Source organism: Hirundo rustica, chromosome 6, assembly GCF_015227805.2.
Source record: "Hirundo rustica isolate bHirRus1 chromosome 6, bHirRus1.pri.v3, whole genome shotgun sequence".
In the NCBI taxonomy this organism is placed as follows: Eukaryota; Metazoa; Chordata; class Aves; order Passeriformes; family Hirundinidae; genus Hirundo; species Hirundo rustica.
In genome coordinates this window covers 44,490,899-44,514,619 of record NC_053455.1, presented here as the reverse complement: position 1 = coordinate 44,514,619, position 23,721 = coordinate 44,490,899, and the positions used below count along the sequence as shown (strand labels likewise).

At 39.2% G+C, this 23,721-nt stretch overlaps 1 protein-coding gene across 1 annotated transcript in view; it reads right to left on the bottom strand.

The window, feature by feature from the left end:
• The window catches only part of SLC1A2 (solute carrier family 1 member 2), an 88,944-nt gene that overhangs the window by 35,532 nt on the left and 29,691 nt on the right, over positions 1-23,721 (bottom strand). The window contains exon 2 of the mRNA XM_040066619.2: positions 973-1,112. Within this exon, the coding sequence (XP_039922553.1) occupies positions 973-1,112 (140 nt within the window). The remainder of the gene's footprint in view (positions 1-972; positions 1,113-23,721) is intronic.

The window sequence follows — 23,721 nt, the reverse complement described above, 5'->3', positions numbered from 1 at the left end:
TCATTTATGAGGATAAAGTGATAAAACTTAAACCTCCCAGTCAGGACTGAGGCTGTTAAAGAATAGATGAGGGGAAAAAATGCATGTGTACTTTCATAACATGATCTTTGTGAACAGGTATCTTATGTTTACATCCAGGATGCCTTTTTCTCCTGATCCCAAGCCCAAGTGTAATAAAACCTGATAGCAAAGCTTGTGTTGTGATTTGCAGCAACTATGACTATGAAGTATCTCTTTGATACAATGAAAAATATATGTGTATTTAAAACTCTTTTCTTGGACAGCATCAGGTATGCTTTTGAAAGGTGATTCAAGGCAAACACTTCAGCAGTATGGGGTTTTGCAACCTGAAAATATGGAGATGAAATTTGCAGCTCAAGACCAGTTGCAGCTGGTTTTTCAAAAAATAACAAGAGTATGTCTACAAATTTGCTTCATATGGCTGTTGGGCTTTCAGTGAAAAAGAAACAGGCCAAGAGCCAGTGAACCACAATAAAATGTCAAACTGTTCCATATTTGGAAGCTGCTAAAGCCAGAGGCAATATTCAGGATGAGATCATGGAGCACTGGCTTACAGCTACAGAGAGGGAATACAAACCTTAAAGCCAGTGAAGTGTAAACTGAGAGATAAAAGAAAATTTTGAAGAGTTTTTATTTTTTAATTATTTTTTCCAAATGAGAGAGAAAAAATGTGTAGCGCATTCAGTTCTACTGGATGGCACTGACCTGACTGGTCTTGGGGTTTAAACCACACACCTTTCCAAACCAGATACCACCTCAGTGGGGTAGATTTGCTCTGTGTTGTCTCAGGAATACCCTGCTCACCTGAAGTACACAAGCAGTGACCATGGGCATCCTATTTACTCTCTGGCTGTTCAGCTGGAACAGCTGAAGGTCACAGACAAGGGCTGTGGTGCCACAGGAATAAATGCTGATACACACAGAGTGTCCAGAGCAGCAGATGTAGCTTACCAAACACAGTAAGAGTCAGGAGCAGATTCCTGTGGAGGGACTGGCAGAACTGCACACATATGTTCTTGGATCTGTGCTCCACTGGATTTAAATGACTTTCATGCATCCGGACTTCTACTTGCTTAGGCATATTGTTGGCACTAGAATAAAAAGTGAAAAACAGGGAGAAGTTATAGCACAAGATGCCAAAAGGGAAAGTCTGGATTACTTCCATCATATATAACTGGGGAATCTGACGCATATTCCACCACCTCCCACATTTCATAAACACTGCATACTTACTGCTCTGAAGAAGCCTCTGAAATGGCAGTGGTGTGTCCTTCTAAAGGTGTAGCCTACCCAGTATTTATTGTAGTTATTTCTCAAACAGTAGAGATACAATCAGAATTAATTCACTGGACAGATCATCCTAAATGCTTAATGGACTAAACTACTGGTGTGGAGCTAGAAAACTCAGTTTCCCCAAAGACTATGGCTGTTTATTTAAGTAAGAGAGATGGCTGAAGTACAAAGTTTTTAATAGCAAGAAAATGTAGATTTTAATACCTTATTTAATTCCAACTGAGGATAATAGTTTAAAATTAGGATTTATTGGCAAAATAAAGCATTCAATAACATTTTGCTTAATCTTTTGAAAACATTTAATTTTAACATTAACATTTTATTTTAATACAATCAGAATGTTGAGGTCAAGAGAATACTTTTAACTTGGTTATAATGAGACTTGGAACAATTGTCACTGAAAATTGGTCAGAAAACTAAGCATTTCCCAAGAAAACCTTTGGTTTCATTGAATTGGCAATGGTTAGAGGAAAAAGTTTTTTACTAACTGGTTTATATTTGAGGAAGTGTGTAGTGGGTTGATGCTGGCTGGATGCCAGTCACCCACCAAAGCTGCTCTCTCATCCCTCTCTGCAGCTGGACAGGGGAGAGAAAATTTAACAAAGGGCTCATGGGTTGAAATACAGACCAGGAGAAATCATTCATCAAATACCATCATGGGAAAAACAGGCTCTGCTTGGGAATATAAGTTAAATTACTTTGTTTATTATCAACAAAGACCAGGATGAGAAGTAAAGTAAGTCCTTAAGGATGCCTTCCTGCCACCCCTCCCTCCTACCCCAGTGGTGCAGGGAGACAAGGCATGGGGGTTGTGGTCAGTTCATCACCCAAGGCTTCTCCCACTGCTCAGCGAGAGGAATCCTTCCCCTGTTTCACCACGGCATCCCTCCCACAGGAGACAGTTCTCTCTGAACTTCTCCAGTGTGGCTCCATCCCAAGAGTAGCACTCCTGCCAGAACCGCTGCAACGTTGAGTCCCTCCCAAGGGCACACAGTCTCCCTGAAACTGCCGTAGCATGAGTCCCTCCCAGGGGCAACAGTGCCCCTCAAAATGTTGGAGTGTGGGTCCCTCTTACACGGGGTGCAGTTCCTCCAAGGTCAGGCTGCCTCAGCATGGGAACAGGGCCCCTCTCTCCACGGGTTTCTCATGGACTCACAGCCTCCTCTCAAGCACCCCCTGCTCTGGCGTGGAGCTCCTCCATGGGCTGGAGGTGGATCTCTGCATCCCAATGGATCCCCATGGGCTGCAGGGGCACAGCCCCACCATGGGCTGCACCTTTGGCTGTAGAGGAATCTCAGCTCCAGTGGCTGGAGCACCTCCTCCCCCCCCTTCTGCACTGACCTCGGTGTCAGCAGAGCAGACCTTCCCACATGTTCTCACCCCACTCTTCTCTGGCCACACTTAAATATGTGCAATAAGGTTTTTTGTTTGTTTGTTTGTTTGTTTGTTTGTTTGTTTGTTTGTTTTTTCTTACATTTGTTATCACAGAGGCATTACCATCATTCTTGACTGTCCCAGACTTGGCCAGTGGCAGGGGATTGGCTCTGGGGGCCATGGTGGAAGCTTCCAGCAGCTTCTCATAGAAGCCACCACTGGGCCCCCCCGCTACCAAAAGCAGGCCACGCAAACCCAGTTCAAAGTGATACATACATGAGTGCAGGACTGCAAAAGTCATGCCTCTAATTTTCCCAATAGCTGAGAATTTGTTGGTAATTAGACTCCCTTTTTATATACAAAATATGAAAATGTATTGAAAAAAATACTAAAAATACTACTATGAATCAAACATTTCCCCTAAAAGTTAAGGCTATATAAATATGAGAAACAGGTAAAGAACAAAAGTTTTATTATTTATTTATTATTATGTTTTGACATCTGGCCTTATGCCAGATTAGGACAAGATTTTAGAAAATCTTCTACAACAGTAGATTGAGGTCTGAAACAGGTCTGAAAATATATATAAACTTTCAGTGTTCTCATTACTGAGCCATTCCCAATGAATCAAAACTTTTTTTTATATTATACAGCTTTTTGTCTTTGTAATGTTTTTCAGCAGAAAGTTATTAGCCTTGTAATAAGAATCCAATAATTTTGATGCAAATATTTCTACAATTTTCCTTTTCAAATTGGAATTGAATTTCTTTGCAATACACTTGATTTAAAAAATAGCAGCATTTGAAAATGCATTAGAGAATATTCCTTCTTCTTTTTTAAGGGGGAAAACACCTCCAAGTGTTGTAATCTTTATTCTGCAATTCTAAAAATATTTCACAGCAGTGGTCACAACAAAATGTGCTGCTGACAGTGAAACAACAAAGAATACCAGTGCACATTCTGACAGCTCACATGTGAGGCTTGCCCGCTTCTTGAAGACTTATCCATGCAAGGATCAGTGATACATAAGGATTAACCAGGGGATAATGTGCACAACTTGAGGAATTACAGGAAAGATAAGCCAGTGTCTGCAGTTTTCATGCACATGGGCCCTAAAGCCATGAAATCACTGGTGGAAATGTGCCAAAACCCAAGGAACTTGGGATCCAAACTGCAACTGAGGATTACAACTTGCTTTCCAAACATGAATATATAACTTGTTCTGACCTATTATTCACTACAGGTTAATTACATATTCCTAGAAACTCTGAAATATGGACAGCTGAAACTAACTCAAAAGAAAACCTTGGAGTCTTGCTCTGATGATTTTACTTTGGGCTAATCTTAGTTTGGTTTCCTGGAACCTTTTCCGCTTTTCAAAGTTTAACACTCTCCATCTCTTCAAGATTTTCAGTGAACATTCTGCATGGACTGAAATTAGGATGAGTATGGGCTTTTTAAAGAAAAAAATACAGTAGGAAAATACACTAACTGTGCACCCATATAACAAAAAGTGATGACAGATGAGTATTAGAACATGAAAAATGGTACCACTATGGAGTTAGCATTGCTTTTGAACAATGAGATATTTATCACTGGACCAGAGAGGAAGTATTGTTCCAGACTTTTGACTATGTTGTGGGAGGAGAGGAGGAGAAAAAATAGTGAAATATAAACCTTCTGTGAAGGTATGAGAAGCTTTTTGTGTAGCACATGACAAAATCTGAATTTTGCGACAGAAATTCTCTATCCAATTACTAGATGAGGAAAATCTGAGAAATATCAGTCATGGAAATTAATTTTTTGTCTTATGGACAGAGATATCTTCCTTGTGCTGGTTTTGTGCCTCTATTTGCATCTTGTAAATGATACTTAGCCCCAGAAGAATGCTGAATTTTTGCACCTGAAACCTGCAGTCACATGATGAGATAACTGCAAGAAGTGCCTATTGCAGTAAATGGAAGATGCACAGATGTAAGTCAGGGCAGAGTATGGGCATTTATGGACCAGATTTCCCCAGATCTGTTCTACTCCTCTGCCATCACCCAGTGACACTGCACGCTCTCATGCACAGCTTTCTTCATACCCTGAAGGCCACAGTGCCATGTTAAAGCATTCAGGGAAGGGACTTGAACATGTATAAAGCTTTCCTCTGCTTCACATTTTCATGCCGATGGAAAAAAATGAATGCATGACGGAGTGCAGCTTGACTACACCCCAGCTTACGGGCAGTGCTGCACTCAAGGTGTACCAGAGTACAAAAGTGTACTCAAGTACAAAACTAGAGGCCCTCCTACACAACTGAACACCCTTAATTTAATCTCAATGTTAATGGTACCTCTGTACATAGGTAAGAATCACAGAACAGCGAAGAATGCATTTTAGCAGCTGTGATCTCTCAAACATGCAAATTATTACCTTAGTTAGATAAATCATTATTCCATTGTGCTGAACTTCTATGGTTATTCAAACAAAGGACCCTTTCTGAATGCTTATCTGAAACCCATCCGACCAAAACATCTTTTAGTCTAACTTCATTGAGGCCAGAACATAAAGACCTAAATTAATTCTGCTCATTATTTTCCTATGTCATTGTGACAAGCAGCCAAACAGCTAAGCTCCAAAGCAGGTCCACAGAGAATTCCTAAGTACTGAAACCTTCAAAGATGATATACACTGCTAGCTACAGATGCTTAAAATCATTGACAGGATTTATGAAAACTGAATCAAATATTGGAAACTAAGTAGTCAAGTAGTTACATGAAACAGTAGATCATACCAAACAGCACATACCAAGAGCTAGACGTATGTGGCAGCTTTTGAATAATTTAGTAGGATGTTCTGTTTAGCTACAAAAGGGTGTCACCTACCCTTCTCCCTTTTGAGCCAGCATTTTTCCCTAGAAGAGAAACTCTTCTGAACCCAGGAAGTTTGATTTCTATTCACCTTAGTACAGTATAGAACTTCCCCAAGTGAATGCAGTCTATATTTTCACTGATTCCAAATGTTTTACCTTGACAAGGCAATATGTAAACGCATCAATAGAACTTGGTATCAGAATTAAACTTCAACTTTACTCCCTTTTAAGCAAAGAAACAACCTCTTGCCTAAATAATCAAGAAGTTAGCTACTGCCTGAATAATCAAGAAGTTAGCTACTGTCCCTCATCTTCACAGTGTACACAAGGTACAAGAAAAAGAATCTGTCCATAAACATTTGAATTTACGTTATGTAAATATTTTCAGATAGTTTTGCATGTAAGATATACAGTGCTATATGAGATAATCTAGTTATCTACAGTTTTTAGGCTGTAGTCTCTTTTTCTTGCTGGTTGTTACACATAAGGTGTCAAAATGCAGGAAAATAATTTATTAAAGCACCATGGTCCCTGGTATTTTTTGTTCCTATTTCCTCCAAGCATTTTCCTTAGGTTTTCTCTCAGTTTCCTCTGGAATAGTCTGCTCTCTGTATCTCTTCAACTTCTTTCTTTCTTTCTTGTATTCACATTGAAGCTTCTATGACTAAAGGCTGGGGGGGACTGTTCGCTTGGTGTCCTGGCTACCAAATATAACTCCTTTCCTCACAAAAGTTAAGGGTTAATGATTTACACAGTGCTTGAGTGACAATGTCCTTTTATTTTCAGTCAGGGAAAGAACTCTCCATTCTCCCAAATACTCCCCCAGTTTGGCATAAACCTAGATTACAGACTAGAGGAAAAAAAATAGTCTTTCATCTAAATGAAAAATGTAGACAAAGACCATAACAAGGCTAGCGAAAACAGCTGCTGGGGACAAGGTAAATTAAGAGAGACTGTGTTTATTCTACTCAAGGTATTTCAGCTCTGTCAGTTAATCAAGCAGGTATTCTCAGTACAAAAGTCTGCTTTGTTTTGTAGCAATGACTTCAATTGAGGGAGCAAGACCTGTTCCTAAGAAAATAACCTTGGACAGACAGGCTTGAGATCAGGGTTTAAAAACATCTGTAGAGCTACATGTTTGTTGTCAAACCAAGCACTGGTCTCTTCTGAAGCAATGAGTAAACAGCAACTATAAAAGTCCAATTGTTCCTAGAAGGACTAGTCTTCTAAAGGCAAGAAGAAAAAAAGAGGAGGCATAGAAAGTCGTATCAGTTTTTTTGACCTCAGATCTCATCTTGCCAATTCTGTAGTACTTAGACAAGTGGTTCAAATGTAGTTGGAGCTGAAAAGCCACGGCAAAAAGGGTACAACGTAGTGGACAGCAACCCTCATGATTAATTACTGACAAAGCTTCTCCTAGCAATCAGTGGAATTGCACGGGAATAAATGAGAGCTTAATATGCTCTGAAGAATATTTGCTAGCAGAAAATCTAGTATCAGGGTTGTATCTCTCCCCCTTTTCCTGGAGAGACAGTATAACATTGATTATTAAGGATTAATATTATAAGGATTAACATGCTGTGTTCATGACAGGGAGAGGGAGTATGAATGTGTTCCACCCCACGATCAGTTTACTCCTGTCTCATATGAAGGAAAGGGCGTGCTGTGGTTGCTAGATAAAAGACTAGTGACTAGGAAAACTTATGGAACATCATCAGAACAAAAGGGATTTCACTAGCTGCATGGAAGGAGTCCAAATTGTTTGCCACAACTCTTGTGAAATCAGGGCTGAAGCATGAACTCACCCAGAAACTTCCAATTTGAGTTCAAATAGTGTTTTCTGCTGCTTAAATTAATTATATCACAACAAGAGCTGCTGAGCTTCTTTAGGGAGACTGTCTGGGACTACATTGTCCCACTGTTCCATGCCATGTGCTATAGTTTGGGGGTTTCATTTCTTACATTAGGTACATTTTTCAAACCACACTGGAACTGGTAAAGCTCAGCATACAGAGCCAAAATATGACAGGTCATGCAGGTGAAATATTTTTATTGTGGAAAACACGTTAGCTTTGGCATCACTCCTGCTATGTAATGTTCAGTCGTTAAATATCAGTAAAATAATCTGGTCAGGTCTCAGCTTCTGCACAAAAATAAAAAATGTGCAAGACCAAACACTCAAAACTCCTACAAACAAGAGTAACGTAAGCTTCAGTTTGCAAGAGTCTGCATTAACGGCTTTAAGCTGCCTGCTGCCACTAAGCCCTTCTATTGAATTTTAACTGCGTTTTATAGGCTTTTTTCTTCTTATTTGTGAGACATGAATGAATTCTGAGTGGAAATTTACTATGGAGCCTGATTTGGCCTAGGGATTGGTATTACAAGCAACACCCTGAAGTATGATTTGCCTTTTTGTAGCAGGGAAAAGAACTTTTCTCCCTGGAACAATTTATAGCCACGTTGTTTCCTCTGAGTTAGCATTTCCTGTACATTCTGTGATTTTAATATAATCATATGAGTGAGTTTAATCACAAACATATCTGAACAACCAGGGAATCAGGCTCAGCCAGCATGGTCTTATGAAAGGCAGGTCCTGCTTGACCAACCTGATCTCCTTCTATGACAAGGTGACCAACTTAGTGGATAAAACAAAGGCTGTGGATATTGTCTACATGCTCTTGAGTAAAATATTTGACAGCATTTCCCACAGCATCCTCCTGGAGAAGCTGGCTGCTCATGGCTTGAATGGGTGCACTGTTTGCTGGGTTAAAATCTGGCTGGATTGCTGGGCCCAGAGATGGTGGTGACTGGAGTTAAATCCAGCTCAGGGCCAATCACTGGTGGTGCTCCCCAAGGCTCAGTGTTGGGGCCAGTTCTGTTTAATATCTTTATCAATGATCTGGATGAGTGTTCCCTCAGTCAGTTCACAAATGACACCAGGCTGGGTGCAAGTGTTGATATGCTAGAGGGTAGGAAGATACTGCAGAGGGATCTGGACAGGCTGGATCCATGGGCCAAACCTATTGCCTGAGGTTCAAGACAAAGCGCTGGGTCCTGCTCTTGGATCACAACCTCAGACAGCACAACAGGCTGGGGGAAAATGGCTGGAAAACTGCCCAGGAGAAAAGGACCAGGGAGTGCTGGTGAACAGCAACTGAACAGGAGCCAGAGTGTTCCCAGGTGGCCAAGAAGGCCAATGGCATCCTGGCCTGGATCAGAAATAGTGTGGCCAAAGGCCCAAGACAGTGATTGTCCCTCTGTACTCAGCACAGCTCAGGCCACACCTTGAATCCTGTGTGCAGTTTCAGGCCTCTCACTACAAGACATTGAGGTGCTGGAATATGTCCAGAGAAGGGCAAAGGAGCCGGTGAAGGGACTGGAGAACAAGTCTTGTGAGGAGAGGCTGAGGGAGCTGGGGCTGTTTAGCCTGGAGAAAAGGAGGCTCAGGGATGACCTTATCACTCCCCAAAACTGCCTGAAAGGAGGCTATAGATAGGTGGGGGCTGGCCTCCCCTCTAAGGCAACTACACATAAAACAATTTAAATGGCCTTAAGTTGCACCAGTGGAGGTTTGGATCAAAAATTTGGAAAATTTTCTTCACCAAAAAGCATTGGAACAAGCTGCTCAGGAAAGAGGTGTAGTCACCACCCCTGAAGTTAGTTAGTGTAGATGTGGTACTTAGGGACAAGGTTTGGTGGAGGAGTTGGCAATGAAGGTTTAACAGTTGGACTCAATGACCTTAAAGACCTTTTCCAAAGTAAATAGTTCTATGATGGTCCAGTTGTATATTCAAATAGTTGATCAGCAGCATCCTTACTGAACCTGAGAATAGTGGTCTGCATGACCCGAATTCTTACTCAGATTTAGTTACCAGTTACACCTCTTCTGATCTTTTTAAAGTGTTGTTCCATGAGATCATTTAAGAAAACAACTCTTCATGATCTACCTGAGTTTACAGTCTTTAAATGTATGCTACATTTGTTTGCACTTTTAAAACCCTATTAGAACCGTCATGAGATTTCTACTCATTAAATGCTTCCTTTAATAGTTTCTCCAGCTTTTAAATCTGGCTCAGGAAGCTTAATTGTCCTGTAGAGAGTGGGTAGTCTATAGGCCACTTGACAAGCAGGAGCAAAGGAAAGTGAAGTATAACATCAGGTATTTTTTTACAAGTGTATGATCCTTTTTTCCATATCTATCCAGGTCTTTTCACAAATACATAACACTGTGAAAGAGAGACTTTTTTCCCCCCTCAAGGTTTCTTTATGTCTGACTGACTAATGTATTGACTTATTCATTAACTGCAGCAATACATCTGAATAATAAGAGAGGTAAAGATGATGGATCTGCCAGGCAAGAATTCTTTTCTATTCATAATCACACATCCGGTGTACAGTCACATACATGGCTTTCAATAATCTCTTTAGACAGACCACAATGCATGGATAATGCCTTTACCTATGCTCAATTTTTTTTACTGACTTGCAGCTTAGATTTCATGGAGCATTTCATAACATGTTGTGTGGAAAAGAATATTAGTCTCTACGGGGAGATCATGAACTAAAGTTCACTTTTCATGGAACCCCACACCATGAACCACATGAAGCCAACAGATCACTTTGAATCACATGGATTTTTTTAGAAAGAAGTGTATTTTACACAGACATGTATGTACCTCCATATCTAGAAACTCCTTGGAAGTGCCAGGTAGGTAGGGATAAAGCAATGTAGGTGTTAGAAACTATGAGAGAGAGAAATTTCTGCAAAATGTTGCAAAAGGGGAGATGTGTAACACCACCTGTGTACTCACTGCATGGTGGGTCTGATGGAAGGGAGCCATGGGAAGCTTTAAAGGTGTCCTCCCACGTGGCAGCCAAGTGGTGCCTTCGGGACCCTGCAGAGTATTGTCTTCAGGTGTCTCCTACCTAATCTTATGAGAACCTGACTTGAACACCTCAAAGAGAGTGGGTATTGGAGTGTATGGATTAACTGACTTTCTGATTTAAATGTCATGACAAAGCCTGATGGAAAAAGATTATGCTACAGTTTCTAAGAACAAAGCTAAGCTAGTTATTCAGACCTCACACAGACAGGTGTCCTTGTAGGCTTTCACAGTCCTTGGAAAGATTCAGATTTACTCTGTTTCAGACTTTAGAGGGATACCAGTTCTATATCCAAGAAGGGCCACCAGTTTCTTTCTTGTTTGGAATAAATGAGATGCATTTCTATCTCCAGGAAGTCTATTCTATGTATCATTCAGAGTCTAGAGCAAGAAAGTGTGGTTTAGACCAGACAGTATAATACCTACCATAAAGGTGATCATCTATTTATGTAATAATGCAGATATGGAATATCTGCCTGTTTACTGATAGGACTTTATAGTGGTATAACAACCTCGGACTGTGCATGCTTCATTACCCAAGAATTATGTACTGAGGTTGAGATGAAGAATTAAGGATGAATCATATTATTATCATCATGGCAGATTATACAATAACAGTGTGCTTTGTGCAAAAGGTTAGTTCCTTACATCCTCAGATGTAAGGAAACAAGTAAAATCATGACCTTGCATTTGCTTCTACTCGGGGTGTGCCAGGCAGCACAAAGAAAAAGGCTGTGAAATTACTGGGGATTAGCATAGTTTTCAAGGGCACTGAACAAAGATTAAACCAGTGAGAATGTGAGAAGACCAGAGACATAGCTCCTAGACATGCTAGCTAGGGACAAAAAGGAGTAGAAAAGGGGGGGTGGATTTGTTTAATTCAGAATAGTCCACAGAAAGAGAGACTGATCAAGGAGCTCTGATTGAGATAGCAAGAATTAATTTGCCACTATAAGGGGAAACAAAATGCAGTTTCTCCTATGAATTTACTTCTTGAGTAATGGCTCTTGAACCACATTTTTTCCTGAGGTAAATTGTCACAGGTTTGTGACTGCAGGTGGCCACACCAGTGATTTTTGACCACATCACTCACACAGGACAAGTTTCTAGTGGCCATGTAACTGCCCACCAGACTTGGCTGAATTAATGCATCAGAACTCTACAACTAAGCAAATCTTAACTAAATCTGAATACAGTTATTACCATTCATCTAGACACCATTAGGGATACAAGGATACAATCTCAATTGTTTAGTTTATTTTTCTCACCAAATCTGTATATTAACTATTTATTTTAAAAGTATATGTATTAATGAGAAGAAAAAAAATACAAAAAATTATGAAAACCCTCTGTGTCCACCCCATCGTGACTGTTGTTCTTGGCATCTACTTTGAAAATTCTCTGTAGTCTTCATTCTAGCACAAAAATGCCCATCTACCCATCTAATGCCTCAGGAGTCTTACTCATGCTGTGCTGTAAAATTCCAAGTGATTTCAAAACAGTTCCAAAGTATCTTCCAGCTAAAAACAGTGACCACAGGTGTTACTGCTTTAACCTGCAAACAAAAGTTCCCTCTCATAACAAAACTTTGCATTTCTTTTCCAATATGCTTTAGAAGCTACATGTCCAAAAAATTGCTTCTCAAAGCACTAAAAGCTCTTTACTTTATGGTTTCTGAAAATTGACTGAATAATGTTGGGTTTGCTATGCACATTCAATCAGAAGACTAGAAAAATCAACATAAAGAAATCCAGCCATCAAATCTACTCTCCAACAGCCAGTGGCAAAGGTCTGAGATAGCCGACCTTTCACATTTCAATATTTTCCTCTAAACCCGGCAAAGTGCACAGGCAGATACAAGTCTGAAAAGGCTTCAGATAATAAAAAGCAACCAAAAATGTACAAAAAATGCATTAATTTCCATGAGATGTTTGTCAATGAGCCAGCATGTAACAGTGCATCCAGCACTAATTCTGTTTGAAAACATTCCTCAGTGCTTCCTGTGGGGAAAAGTTCTCTTCCAGAAACTGTTGTGGATAGAATCAGAAACTCTACTGAGGCACAAAGAATAACTGCTAAGAAGCCTACAAGAAAACAATTGAACTTCTATGCAGAAAATGTCAGAATTTGAATTACTGTATGAAAACTCAAGTCTCAATTTGCTCCTATGTACCCTAATGGATGTTAATTCTCCTGTGAGTACAGATAATGGTCTTTCTCAGCTGTTCTCCAAAATCTGACGTACAACTCTAAAGCTAGTAAATTACCTTTATAATCTCCGAGTGCCAGAAACCCTTATGAAAGTGCAGAAGTCTCATAGCATAACATTCTAAACAGTTTGTATTTGTTCACCAGTACAATATTACCTCACAGGGTGAAAAGAAAGACAAAAGACATTTTAAGCTTTTTCTCTCACCATATGATAACATATTTAGCTTAAAATGCATCCCATTCAAGAAATTCCTTGCCATTCTTTTTGCTCTCTCTCTCTTTTTTTTTTTTTTTTTTATCTTTTCTTACCTAGAATGCCTGCAAATTGCTTTAGCCAAACTGCTCATGTTCCTTGAAAAACATCTCAACAAAAATTACCTTGGTTGAGCCCTGAAAAAGTGAAGAAACTTAGTTTTGAAGACACAATAACTCCCTGTAGTATGTTAAAGAGATTACAGAAATCACATGTAGCGTAAGAGAACCACTTGGGATGCAGTTTAAGAAGAGAGCTCCGTGTGCTCCTTGGAGCAGTATTTGTCATCACACAGAGCAAGCTTTGAAGAGTGCATGCCATCTACTGGAATCAAAGAGACTTCTTACAGAGGAAGTCCTAAAAAGCACCAATGACTTTCTCCCAGTGTAAAGCATCTTCCTCTTTGTCTCATGTGCCTTTGTAATTAGGGTTTGGAGCCTTTTTTTCATACTGTGCTTTTAAAATAAATGAAAAATAGTAGTAACCACACTTTGACCACAACCTTGTGAAAGGAGGGAAAAGTTTCCTATTCACATGGACTAGTAATTTATTCTAGTAGTTGCATGAAATGGAATAGACATTCAGATAAATAGATTGACCTGCTTCTATTGTTACTACTTAACAACAAATCAGAGATGTCTGATGGGAAACATTTTTTTTTTTTTTTACCCAGAACACCTATAGTGTTAATGTGGGAGCTCATAAATTCAAAAGAACTTTCAGAAAGTAGAGTATATTTAGGATTATGGACATGAAGATGGGTGATTGGGTTGCTTTCTACCCTATACATTTGATGCCCTCAGGGCATGCACCACTCCATCAAAGGATCTAAGTGTCTCCCCTAGGTGTGCTTACACTTATTTTACAGATGCAAAAGAGTTGAGAGAATTTAATCAATAACAGGAACAAGATTATTTTTGGCACTCCATAAGTCTCCATCCTAACAAGGCATTTTCTTGAATGCTTTCTTTTTCTTGCTTATTTAATGCTGTCCACTGGACTGTACCACTTGGAGTAGCCTCAACTGAAATGCTGCATTTGAGCTTGGTGGTGTCTTCTCAGAGAGGTGTTTCCCTTCAACACAGAGCAGCACAGTTACTGTGTAAGTGTTGAATACAAATCCTTATATCCAAAACTCATGAGGCCCAACAGCAGATTGCATTTCTGTGAGCTGCTGAAGTTGGTTTTCTGCATGATACACCTACTGCCACTGCATAAGGATCCAAGGGCTTCTGGGAAAACTACGATGGATTTTCTAACCTTGGTTAAATTCAAACATGGAAACTTGAATTTTTCAATTAGTGGAAACCTAAAATAGTTAATTTTCCAGTTATTCCATGGTGTTTTAATACAATGAGTGAAGCAGGTAAAACTAGAGGAGTCATTTAACTGGGTTTGAAATCTCTGACACTGAGCAGCTCTAGATACCCAGGACATTACTATAAAACAAGCAGGTATCACAGTATTTCCTAAAGTACTGTCCTGGCATTTGTTGGTTGAAGATTTCAGGTGTTATCCAGGCATAAATTGTATGACTCCTTCAATACAAAGTTAGAAAAAGGAAGCAGAAGGACATACCACGAGCAATTTTTCCCATTCTACCTTGTGAGATTTATAATCCAGATTGCTTAAGGAGAGACCAAGCCTGAGATGGCTTTCGGAACCTCTGTAGAACACGCTGTACCAAGTAGAAAGCTTGTAGACTTTTAGCTTAAATTATACTCATCTACATCTCCAATCATAAATTACAGAATGGTCTTAACCCAAACCACACGCACTACGTCTACATTTTCCATGGTGAATTCCAAAGCTTATTATGTCAACATCACATCCAGCAAAATGGTGATGCATGGCAGGGTGCTTTAGTCGAAGGAATAGAAAGTTTATGCCCCATAATGAACTCCCATAAGGCAAATCCTAAGGCTTCTGCTGAGTTTTTACTGACATTTCTATTAAAGTCACTTGAATGTTTACCTAAAGTTGGAGCTATGGAAAATCTCACTCACTTTTGGAGGAAATCATTGCCAAGAAATAAAATAATCTCACACCACTAAAAGTCTAAGCAATGGATGTCTCCACATGAGCTTGAAATGGGATAGTAAAACTGTGTGAAGCATGAAACTCCTCAGCTGTCACTGGCTCGTTCCCAGGCCAACATTAGAGGAAATGCACACAACTGGAAGCTCACTTTACAACATGTCACACACAAAAGTGATCTTCTGGTCTTTTAATCTAATGAAAAGAGATCTCCTGGGACACAACTGTGTGTTAATTTTGCACGTCTTACACATGTGCTTAAAGTTAAGTACATGTTTATCTGGTTGACTGAACCGGTCCCTAACCACTGAGCCACAGGAAGATACAGCCCTAGAATTTACTAGGCGACTTCTCATTAAAAAAACCCCAATTTAAAATGGAGTTTTAAACTGAAAACAACTGATGCCTAAATATCAAATTATAAGTAATAGCTGTACATATCCTAGCTTATCTTTTTAATGATGACCAAATATTAGGTTTCTAAGTACTTACGGACATTGAAGCTAATACTGCTTTGAAAGGGCCTAATGGTTATTTTTATTATTTGCAGATCATCTGGAAAATTCTAACTATTTAGTTAGGAATAAAAAAGCTAAAGCTTTAGAGATACATTTGTACAAATGTAATATAAATATAATAAATACAATAAATACAAAATAAATTTGTATTTATATTTGCATTTGAAAACTTGAATAGCAAAGGACACTTGAAACAATGATTCATTGCCATTGTCCAACTGTTTGTAGCCAGCAGTGACCTGGAGTCCCAGCTGGCCATACCGTTTCTGATTCCTGGCACTCACTCAAGCTCTGGTTGTCAGTACAGTGACCACAGGGGTCCTCAGCGCAAGCCAGTGCATGCCTTGATCATTTACATTTACAGCTTCTTCCTCACCAGCAGACTGTTTCTTCAAAAACAAGGGGGAGAAGCAGCCACAGTGGACACACTAAAACTACACTGGACTAGCAATGCTGTGGTTGCATCCATTTAGTCATGCGCTGAAATTTTGATGCAGTGTTTTTAGGCACCTAATAGCACTTGTCTGTTGCTTTCAAGTTTGCGAAGAAATTGCTATAAAAAATCCACAGAGTACATGACCTAGCTTTGCATCCCTGCAAACAGTACAGTATGTACTATTTTCATTGCTTGTCTTTCGCTACATATTAGTATGCAGATTTAAATGGGAAAATTTTAAACCTTGTTTTGCACAACAAACCTAATTGAAGAAGCATTCTCTTCAAATGCTCTTTAAAACTCTGCTGCCCTGCCCACATATCCTGCAGTTACACATCTGTTTAATTTCTGGTACTTTTCTGCCAGATTAACTAACAGGTGACATTAATCAAAGCACAAAGTTTGTACTACTAAAATATTTTAAAAGATCTGGGAATGAAAAATCTGGGACCATGCATTCATGTGTCTTTTCTGAGGCATCACAAAGTCACTTGAAGCTCCCTCATATCTTTGTTCAATTCTTTTTCCCTCTCACTGCCCAGCTCAAGTCTCATACACTAAACCTGATCCTTTCTAATTACTTAAAACTATAGGTTTTTTGTGACTGCATTTACTGTAACACAATTAAACAGGTCAGTCTTGCATTTCTTGAATCACTTAACTCAGTTTCTTCTGCTGCTAATGCTTCTTTAAGCTGTTGGTGTAGCCCAAATACCGCCCCATTCCCCGGTGAGTGGCCAAAGCAAACATCTCCTGTGATGTTTCGGCCACTGCATCCTTCACATGGCACTGGTCAGAGAATGTTTCAGAATACACAAGTGTCCCTTAGGACATTTACACAAGCACTGTGACCATCCCCAAAAATGATGAGCAAGCTCCTTCAGCTGACAGAAACCAGAATATTCATCAAAACCAAAGCATTTTCTCTAGAGAAAATATCAAAATATTAACTTCTTGAAGAGGAGCCCTCAGCATTTTCTCTGACCAATTTCTCTCCCTGTCTCATCTCCTTCATCTGTCCCCAGTCCTCCACAGCAGCATGTGGCCATTCCCCATTCCTTGTCGTCCCCCACCCCCTGCCTGCAGAGAAACTCCAGCTGTGCCATGCTGCACACGCAGGCAGGCTTCCCAGAAAACAGGTGAAAGTCACCTTCTAGAAATGTATGAGAGAGAGTGACATTTTGAAAAATTTCAGGCCAGAACCAGTGCATCACTCCTCTTACCATAATTGCTACATTTATATTTCTTGACAGGTTCACTTGAACCTTCAAGGGACAAAAGCACAGTTTGTTTCAATTGCTTGCAGCAAACTCTTCCTACCAGCTGCTGTAAAGATAAATGCCATTGGAATTTCAGAAGGGTTTTGCCTGGCAATCATGGCACCACCTACAAAGAGAAAGATCTCTTCTCCCTCTTGCTGCACAGCAGAAGTCTACTGGAGATGAATGGGCACACCTCTTGCTGGTAGGGGGAAAAAAAAAAAAGTGCATTTTTTTCTAAAACAAGCACTTTATGTATTGATACATAGTGTCAGAAGGCAAACTGGGCCTAAAGGAAAATCCAGTTTCCTAAGAACTTCATGGAACTCAGATTTTGTTCCAGACTAATGTAAATTTGGGGACACCCATGAGCTCCTCTACAGGTTTTCTATTCTGGGCTTTAATTGACAGGTGGCAATGAAATAATTTTAAAAAACATGTCACTTTGTTAAAACCTTGGATTTATTCTTATTCTGACTTCTTCTTCATTATTCTTTATTAAACTCTTCTGCAACTGAAGCTTAAAATACTTAATGGAAAAAAAAAAAATCTTCAACTGATGCAGAAGGCTGTGATTCTTTTTTTGTAACCTGAACAGCATAAGGGCTCCATTTCAGAAGGAAGAAGACTCATCTGAAATGGCCCAGGTGCTCTGACATAACCACTTTTAGAGTGAGAGGAGCTAGAAAATATGATTTATGCTGGAAGTACACTCCTTGCAGCTGTCTTGACTCCCCACAGCAGTTTGAGAGCTTCTGCAGAGTTGCAGAAGGTAGCAGAGGCTTGGGCAGAGCAGTACCTCACACCACCACTCTTGTTGGTGCCTCAAGCCCAAGTTACCTATTACCTTGCCTTCACAAGCCAGGCAGCTGGTGAGAGCCACAGTTAATGACCTCTGCATGTTTTCCTCTGGCTCTCAGTTTTAGTTATTTGATCACTTCCATGGCAAAGACTAATGCAAAACATTTTTACACACTTAACTTTTTCCATGCATATCAATACTGCCTTGCTTGCTAGTTCATTAGTAGCACAAATAATGACTCAGAGGTGTATTGCGAGGGATTATTTATAACAGGAAGCATAGGCGTTAGATGAGAAAATACATTCTTCACCTATGGTTAAAAATAAACATGAAATATGAACAGTAAGGATGAACAAATTGTGGTATAGGCAGGTAAGTGTGAAAATATATAACAAGAGAGCAAAGCTCTAAAACAAGGCCTTAACCTCTTGTATTCCTGTATGAAATCCAACCTTTGAATGAAAATATAGAACCTGTGTATTTTGACTGTACAGTTTTAACAAATAAAAATCTTCTCAGCATCTCCTTCTTTTAGTTACTCATCTCTAGAAACATGGAACTTGACTATCCACTCTACTAGCATTGGTAGCACTAATAACATCAAAGGCCACGGGATGCCAGAACCTGTTACACAGTTTCCTGTGCTGTTTATAGAAAGAAAAACCCCACTATTCTGATTGCTCCCCCTCCTCTCACACCTGACTTGGGTTAAAAACAACTTGGCTTGTTGGTGCACTTACGGAAGTGTGTTACAGATTGCCTGGTATGATGAAATGCACACCTGCACTAGCAGAAAATCTGCTTTTGAAGTCATTAAATGGAAAATTGGTTTGCTTTGTTAACACAATTTTTATGGTACAGACACAGTTTTGTGAAACATGTTAAATCCAGTATTGTTGTTACCTTCAAATAAGGTTTATCTGCATGTAGCATAAAAGGAGAGGATTCGGAAAATTCACTAGAATGTTACTACAGTTTTTAAGGGTAAAACAACACACTTGGAATCCATTACTCCATAAATGAGTCTTCTGTCACTCATTTCAATGACCCTGGCAACATCTACTTATTCTGTCTCTCCTCTCATTTCCTGCTTTATATGGAAGAAGTGTTATTGTCATTACAACTGTGTAAGATGGACACCATCTATCTGAAAGGGGATGTCCCTTATTTTATTCACGTGTGTGCCAATGACCACATTTCAAGTCCCTTTACTCTCACCTTGGAACATAAAAGGTTGGTCCTCGATGCCTCCCAATGAGAAACTTTTCTGCTTAAAAGAGTCTAAGAACAAGATAATTCACAGGTTTTCTACAAAGTAACTGCGCTAGCATGTTACAGTCTAAACTCACTTCTAGAAATAATAGCTCTTCAGATCATTATTCTGTATAGTAATATCTCAGATTGTTAACAAGCATCACCTAAGAGAAAGCTCACCTTCATGCTGAACTCTGAAGCATGTTTTTCCTCTTTATTAATTAGCTTTTCCAAGTTAAGCAAGGTCAGCACATCTCTTTTTTTGTCTCTCACTTGCCTGCCCCTTTAATCTCCTTATGTTTAATTTATTTTCTGAGCTGCTACCTGTCGCACATTGATGGATATACACTTATACAATTTTTTAAGGCCTCAGCTGACTTAGGAATTGTCTTGGGTTCTTTTCTTTTTTTTCTATCACTTCTACAAAGGAAGAGAGATTTCTTTCTTTTGGTTGTACGTATGGGAAGAGAAGAGCTGGCTCTATAAGTGATCAAAATTAGGAGTACATAAACTGAGCAATATATTTCCCAAGGTATAAAGGAATTTATCATGTGGGACATTACAATGTCTCTCAGTTGAGTGCCTATTTACTCCTAATTCAGAGCTTAGTCAAAATTCAGGGCTTGTGAAAAATTCAGCAGAAGTTTGGAACACATTCCCATTTTAGATATGCTAAAATGAAAGTCTGTGATTACCTAAGGTCCACACATATTTTCCTCTTTGTAAGGGACATTAACATGATTTACTCCTCCCATCACCAGACATAATGCGTACTTCAGCCCAGGCTACTAAGAAGAATGGGAAACCATTTGGGTACCCCAATTACAACTACTATGGCGAGACAACAGCAATACCACATTGTGACGGTTTGATAATCCAGCCAGGGGAGTCCTGATCTGAGTTTAGCTTGAAGTGACTGATTTCCATAAAAGGAAAAGAAAGCATGCTCCAAGATAACTGTCTGCACATTTCTTTCTCACACAGATCCTCCAGGCAGCATAAGTATCTGCTATAAAATCAGATTCACAAAATTATCTCAATTTTCTTAAACTTCCTTCATCCCTGGGCCATATTTGTAGGACAAATAAATGAAACATCATAGAATTCTGGGAACCCTATGTTTTATTTTGCGACAGCATCATTAATGCAATTTAATGCTTTTCTTTTTGAATAATAAACCCCTCAGCCATTCAACACAAATAAAGCAATATATATGTGGTCTTCACGTGCTCTTTGGAAAAAATATAAGCAAGAAAAAATCCTAGGAGGTCTATAAAATACAAACATGCAACACCAAAACAAACATGTCATCACTACTTGCCAAGATACATACTCGTAACACCACTCCTCAGAGTGTATGTTAAACTAGCAGCAGATTTACAATTTCTACTCTGCAGCACCTTAACTCGGGGTCACATGAATTATTAAAAAAGTTGAGGTGTGAATCTTTATAGTAAAGCAAAAAAAAAGAGAATTACAGCTGCTGATTTTGTTTATTCTTGCTAATATATATATTACAGATATATATTATGAGCGTTCATATATATGGTTGCACATAAAATCTGTGATTTATTTTCCCCTCTAAACAAAAAAATCTATTAGAAAACAAAAGTAAAGTAACAGTGGGAGAGTTTTAGCAGCCTTAACACAAAAACGGTTATGTAAAAAAAGATAGTATTAGAAGTTGTTAAACCAGGTTAACTCAGGAAGAGACATTAAAAAGAATGCTAATATAGCATGCTTAAGCATGTCTGTCATCTGTAAGGAACAAATAGAATAACTCAAATTATATGCAATACAATAAATAATGTCCCATGTTTGAACATTTTTTCCCCATGCAAATCTTTCATTGTTGAGAAATATTAAAGGCATACAGGTTAAAAAGGATTCTTTAATGAAGAAATGCATTTGCAGTTTCTCTATGAGTTTTTGAAACTCTGCATTTGCAGAATAAAGTGTCGTAGGAATTTTTTCAGAGAAGCATAAGCTAGAAAGCACTATGTAATAGAGCTTTATTCAAGTAGTACTTTACTGTGGACAGGAAAGTTGAAAACTTTTTTGCAAGAAACTTATTCAACACAAAACTAAAATCTGATGGTCAAACTTCTCCATCTCTCCTACAATATGTACTTGACCCTGACTTTTCGCAGGCAGTTTCTTTCATACATATCTCTTACATAAAAGTCAAGCAAAATAAATACTCCATATGTACTTGAAAGAAAGAACACTTAAAGCTTGCTGCTGAATTACATAATGGCAACCTGGGTCCTTCAGGTCTTTCTCCAAGCAGCAGTTGTGGAGAAGAGCAAATGGGATTCAACAAAAACCAAAATTTTGGTTTCTCCTGGCCCAGCACTACTTGCCAGAAAGGCAACAGAAAAACCCAGTTTACCCATTCTCTTCCACGGTCATTAGGCTGGATCATATGTTTTCTTGTAGTAAACACTGCATCCATTCTGTGTTTACTAGATTCAGCCCATAGAATAGTTACGAACTTAAAACCAAGTCAAAAATGCCAATAGTGATTCAGATTTAAAAATGAAATACATATATATAAATCTACCATGTTAAACCTCATGTAAGTCCAGAAACTTGAAATTCATACAGAAGATTGTGCTGGATGTAAGCAATCAGAGTTTAAAAAAACAGTGTTCAATATTTCTAGTCACTGTTTGCTTTCGTCTGCCTCCATAGCTCCAGCAGCCCAACCTACAGGCTGTGGGTTTGGCTGTTTTGAATATGAAATGCTTCTTACTTTCTTTCAATGTAGAATGGGAAAAAAATCTTCTAAAGAGGAATCTTGACAATAAAAACATCCACATTTCTCAACACAGAAGTTGTGAAATGACAACTGGTGTTGTGAAAATGACCCTTAGCATAAAGCTTGAAGTGCAATTTGGCCAGAACATCAACCTCCTTCCAACAAACTCAACATGGCTCCAGCCAGTGGCATGAAGAAAATGTGTATGTGAAGGAAAGAGAATTAATAACAGGAATTTTCTTGTTTGTTGACATTTTTGATGAGTAAATATGCAGCCTTGTCACATCAGCCTGCATGTGGTACTATTGGGGCAGGAGAGCCTGTTCCTAAAATCCTTTGCCAGAGGAGAATGTAGGACACTGCAGTGATGAGGAAGGTCTTAGGGAAGCCCTCAACTGTATTGCCCTGGATACAATGTCTCTTTTCCTCTGCAGCCAGTTTTCTTCCCTTTTGTCTCTTCTGACATGGGCTCTGAGACACCTGCTGTGCTACACAAGAGAACAGCGGCATGAGCAGCAGCAGCAGAAGCAGCAGCAGGCAGCTCACTTGTGCCTTCTCTTCCCTTCTAGAAGCATGTAAAAAGCGTCTTTGAAAAAATTACTGAGGCATGATCCTCAAACTATGCCCAATGATAAGGAGGCACATTCAGCTGAGGAGTTTTAGCACATGAGGTGGTGTTTGAAGCAGGAAAAGTAACATCTGGCTAGCAAGGGCTTCAGTATTTGTATAGATCTGAAAGAAGATTGGAAGTCTGTTCTGATCCTACATTGACTGTAAGTCTCACAGTGCTCATATATTTAGTTCTTCCTGCTCCTTGCTTGGGATTTTCCACTTAATGTGTCTATGGTCTGAATTAACATTAATTTTTTACTGCAATCAGTCATAAAAAGGTGATGGTGGTGGTGGTATCAAATTATTTTTTTAAACAGCTAATCTGCTTTACTTATGCCAAGCAATCTGTTACGAAAGTGATGTATGAAATGTGGGATAAAGACTCAAAACGAGGGATTATTACTAAAGAAATATAGAAGTAAGAAAGCAAACACCACAAACAACTTGAATGAATACCACCTTTGTTCTTTGTAAAGGCATGTGACTGTCCTAACTCCAGTTTCATAACTTTTCATTCTGACTTAAAAGGAGTGTACACAAGGAAAACAGAAAGAGGGGAATTTTAATGGGAGCTATTAACTTCTAAAGATAAGACAGAACCTCATAACGAAAGACACCTTCTCTTACTTCTCTTACTTAACTTTAATGTACAAGGGGAAAAAAAACTCCCCCAAAGCAAACTTCCCTGGGTACAATCAAACCTCAAATCCCCGAGGGGCACAAAGCAAGCACTATTGTGCAATTAAAAGTGCTGCAGAGTACAAAATGTTTTCTATGATGGAATAGCTTTGGTTTAGCTCCTGTTTTAATAATGCTTCAGGAGGTGCATCTGTGACTGGCACTCTGGATAAAGGTTAGCAGACAGCAAACAACATGCCCTCACTGTGGTCACTCTCTGTGTTTAGCTGCTGGTTTTTGCAGATTCTTCTCTTGTTTGGTTACTCATGGAGAAACAGGTACAACCTTGATTCACACTTCAAAACTAACAACAGAAAAAACAAACATGAGGGGAAAAACAACTGCTGTTTGAAAATAATTTGCTAGAGGCTCTGAAACCTCTGAGTTGATGCAAACTACTTCAAGTCTGAGTCAGCCCTAGTCCAAACCAGGTGAGCTCTGGAACTGACATATTTTGCTCTGACAGACCTTT